The sequence below is a fragment of the Engraulis encrasicolus genome, chromosome 2 (assembly GCF_034702125.1).
Source record: "Engraulis encrasicolus isolate BLACKSEA-1 chromosome 2, IST_EnEncr_1.0, whole genome shotgun sequence".
In the NCBI taxonomy this organism is placed as follows: domain Eukaryota; kingdom Metazoa; phylum Chordata; class Actinopteri; order Clupeiformes; family Engraulidae; genus Engraulis; species Engraulis encrasicolus.
The window spans coordinates 59,203,873-59,206,372 of record NC_085858.1 but is presented as its reverse complement, the minus strand read 5'-3'; the positions used below and the strand labels follow the sequence as shown (position 1 = coordinate 59,206,372).

The following is a 2,500-nucleotide window of genomic DNA, read 5'->3' as shown; positions in this document are numbered from 1 at the left end:
TTCTGTGTTCCAGAGGAGAGTATTGTCCAGTACTCCACAGCGTTCTAAATTCTGTGTTCTGTCTTCCGTGTTCTGTGTTCCAGAGGAGAGTATAGTTCAGTACTCCACAGCGTTCTAACTGTATTGTTCTGTGTTCTGTGTTCCGTGTTCCAGAGGAGAGTATAGTTCAGTACTCCACAGCATTCTAACTCTATTGTTCTGTGTTCCGTGTTCTGTGTTCCAGAGGAGAGTATAGTTCAGTACTCCACAGCGTTCTAACTGTATTGTTCTGTGTTCTGTGTTCCGTGTTCCAGAGGAGAGTATAGTTCAGTACTCCACAGCATTCTAACTCTATTGTTCTGTGTTCCGTGTTCTGTGTTCCAGAGGAGAGTATAGTTCAGTACTCCACAGCATTCTAACTCTATTGTTCTGTGTTCCGTGTTCCAGAGGAGAGTATAGTTCAGTACTCCACAGCATTCTAACTCTATTGTTCTGTGTTCCGTGTTCTGTGTTCCAGAGGAGAGTATAGTTCAGTACTCCACCGCGTTCCGTGCCCAGAACAGCAGTGCCATTTCCCGCCACATGTCTTCCTCCGACAGCGGGTTCCTGAACCACACCCCCACCACATGTAACTCCTCCCCCTTGACCAATAACCCCACCTCCAGCCCCGCGATGCCCCGCCCAGATAGCCTGGCAACCGCCAATCAGATGAGGATGGCCCGGTCGGATAGCCTAGCAACAGCCAACCAGATGAGAGAGAGCTTGTTGTCATCCTCCAATGACGTGCGGCAGCGAGCCGATAGCCTATCAACAGCCAATCAGATGAGGATGGCCCGGTCGGATAGCCTAGCAACAGCCAATGACATGAGCCGGCTGTGTGATGACATCGCCTCCCGTCTACAGGCCAAAATACACCAGCAGAGAGGATCACTAAGGTACAGTTGGGGGACTGTGTGTGTGTGTGTGTGTGTGTGTGTGTGTGTGTGTGTGTGTGTGTGTGTGTGTGTGTGTGTGTGTGTGTGTGTGTGTGTGTGTGTGTGTAGCAGAGAGGATCACTAAGGTACAGTTGGGGGAGTGTGTGTGTGTGTGTGTGTGTGTGTGTGTGTGTGTGTGTGTGTGTGTGTGTGTGTGTGTGTGTGTGTGTGTGTGTGCAAGGCAAAATTTTCATCAGTCATGAGGCAATACAAGCAGTCAACTAATGAACAACATTTTATTGGCTCTTGTGTGCATTACAGCAGTTTGCAATGCTTTGAAATGCTTTACATTAATGTACACTGCATTCCACATTATTACGCAACTGACATTTTTCACTTTTTCTCCAAATAATCAATATAAAAGACAGTCATCATAATTTTCAAGTCATCAGCCATTAGAGTACTTCACGTTAAGTTAATTGGCTGCGGACATTCCCAAGGAAGTAATTGCAACTAACGGCCCGTCCCCACACAGCTACATTCCGCTCCGCTCTCGTTGGCTGTGAATGGGGGCGATATCGCACTTGACAGCGCGGAGGCGAAACGATCCCTCCGCAGGATACGGTTTGATATTGGCGAGTTCTCAATATCATGCAAATTAGATGGTCCAATAACCAATCAGATGGGCGTATAGGTAGCAAGGGCGGGAGTTACACATTTTTTTGAAAAACATGGCGGCGATTTCTGTGACATCCATCTTTCATTTAAGTTAAAGACCCCAAATGCGTATAAATGTCAAGACTACCACGGATTGATGTACAAATGCACCACGAACTTATTTGACACAAATAGGTTACCCCACATTGTCATTTGATCACTCGATGTTTTAAGCTAAATGGGCAAGCTAACGTTAGCATTTTACCAGAACCAGGCAGCTACAAGCTTAAATTAGACTACTTCTTGTACTTCTATAACGATATAACGGGGCTTGAATGTCATCTAGGAACAAAACACAATCGCATGAAGCCTCTTACTGCAGCAAGAGGCTGACCGGGCCGCGAGGTTTGAAAGGCCGGTAGGGGAGAATCTGATGGAAGTACTTGTGTCACCACGCCCCCAGCGCGATATAACGCTCTGCAAAAAACGCCTGGCAGTTTACTGTGTGGGCACTAGGCGTGAGGCTTCGAGAGGGAGGGAGGGAGGTTTACTGAAGCTAACTATACTGAATGAGGTTTACTGAAGCTAACTATACTGAATGAGGTTTACTGAAGCTAACTATACTGAATGAGGTTTGCTGAAGCTAACTATACTGAATGAGGTTTACTGAAGCTAACTATACTGAATGAGGTTTACTGAAGCTAACTATACTGAATGAGGTTTACTGAAGCTAACTATACTGAATGAGGTTTACTGAAGCTAACTATACTGAATGAGGTTTACTGAAGCTAACTATACTGAATGAGGTTTACTGAAGCTAACTATACTGAATGAGGTTTACTGAAGCTAACTATACTGAAGCTAACTATACTGAATGAGGTTTACTGAAGCTAACTATACTGAATGAGGTTTACTGAAGCTAACTATACTGAATGAGGTTTACTGAAGCT

General features: G+C 45.3%; 1 protein-coding gene across 1 annotated transcript in view; it reads left to right on the top strand.

Annotated features, from left to right (window-relative positions):
- Positions 1 to 2,500, top strand: part of frmpd2 (FERM and PDZ domain containing 2) — a 108,025-nt gene that overhangs the window by 84,089 nt on the left and 21,436 nt on the right. The window contains exons 17-18 of the mRNA XM_063219037.1: positions 497 to 541; positions 830 to 914. Of these exons, the coding sequence (XP_063075107.1) occupies positions 497 to 541; positions 830 to 914 (130 nt within the window). The remainder of the gene's footprint in view (positions 1 to 496; positions 542 to 829; positions 915 to 2,500) is intronic.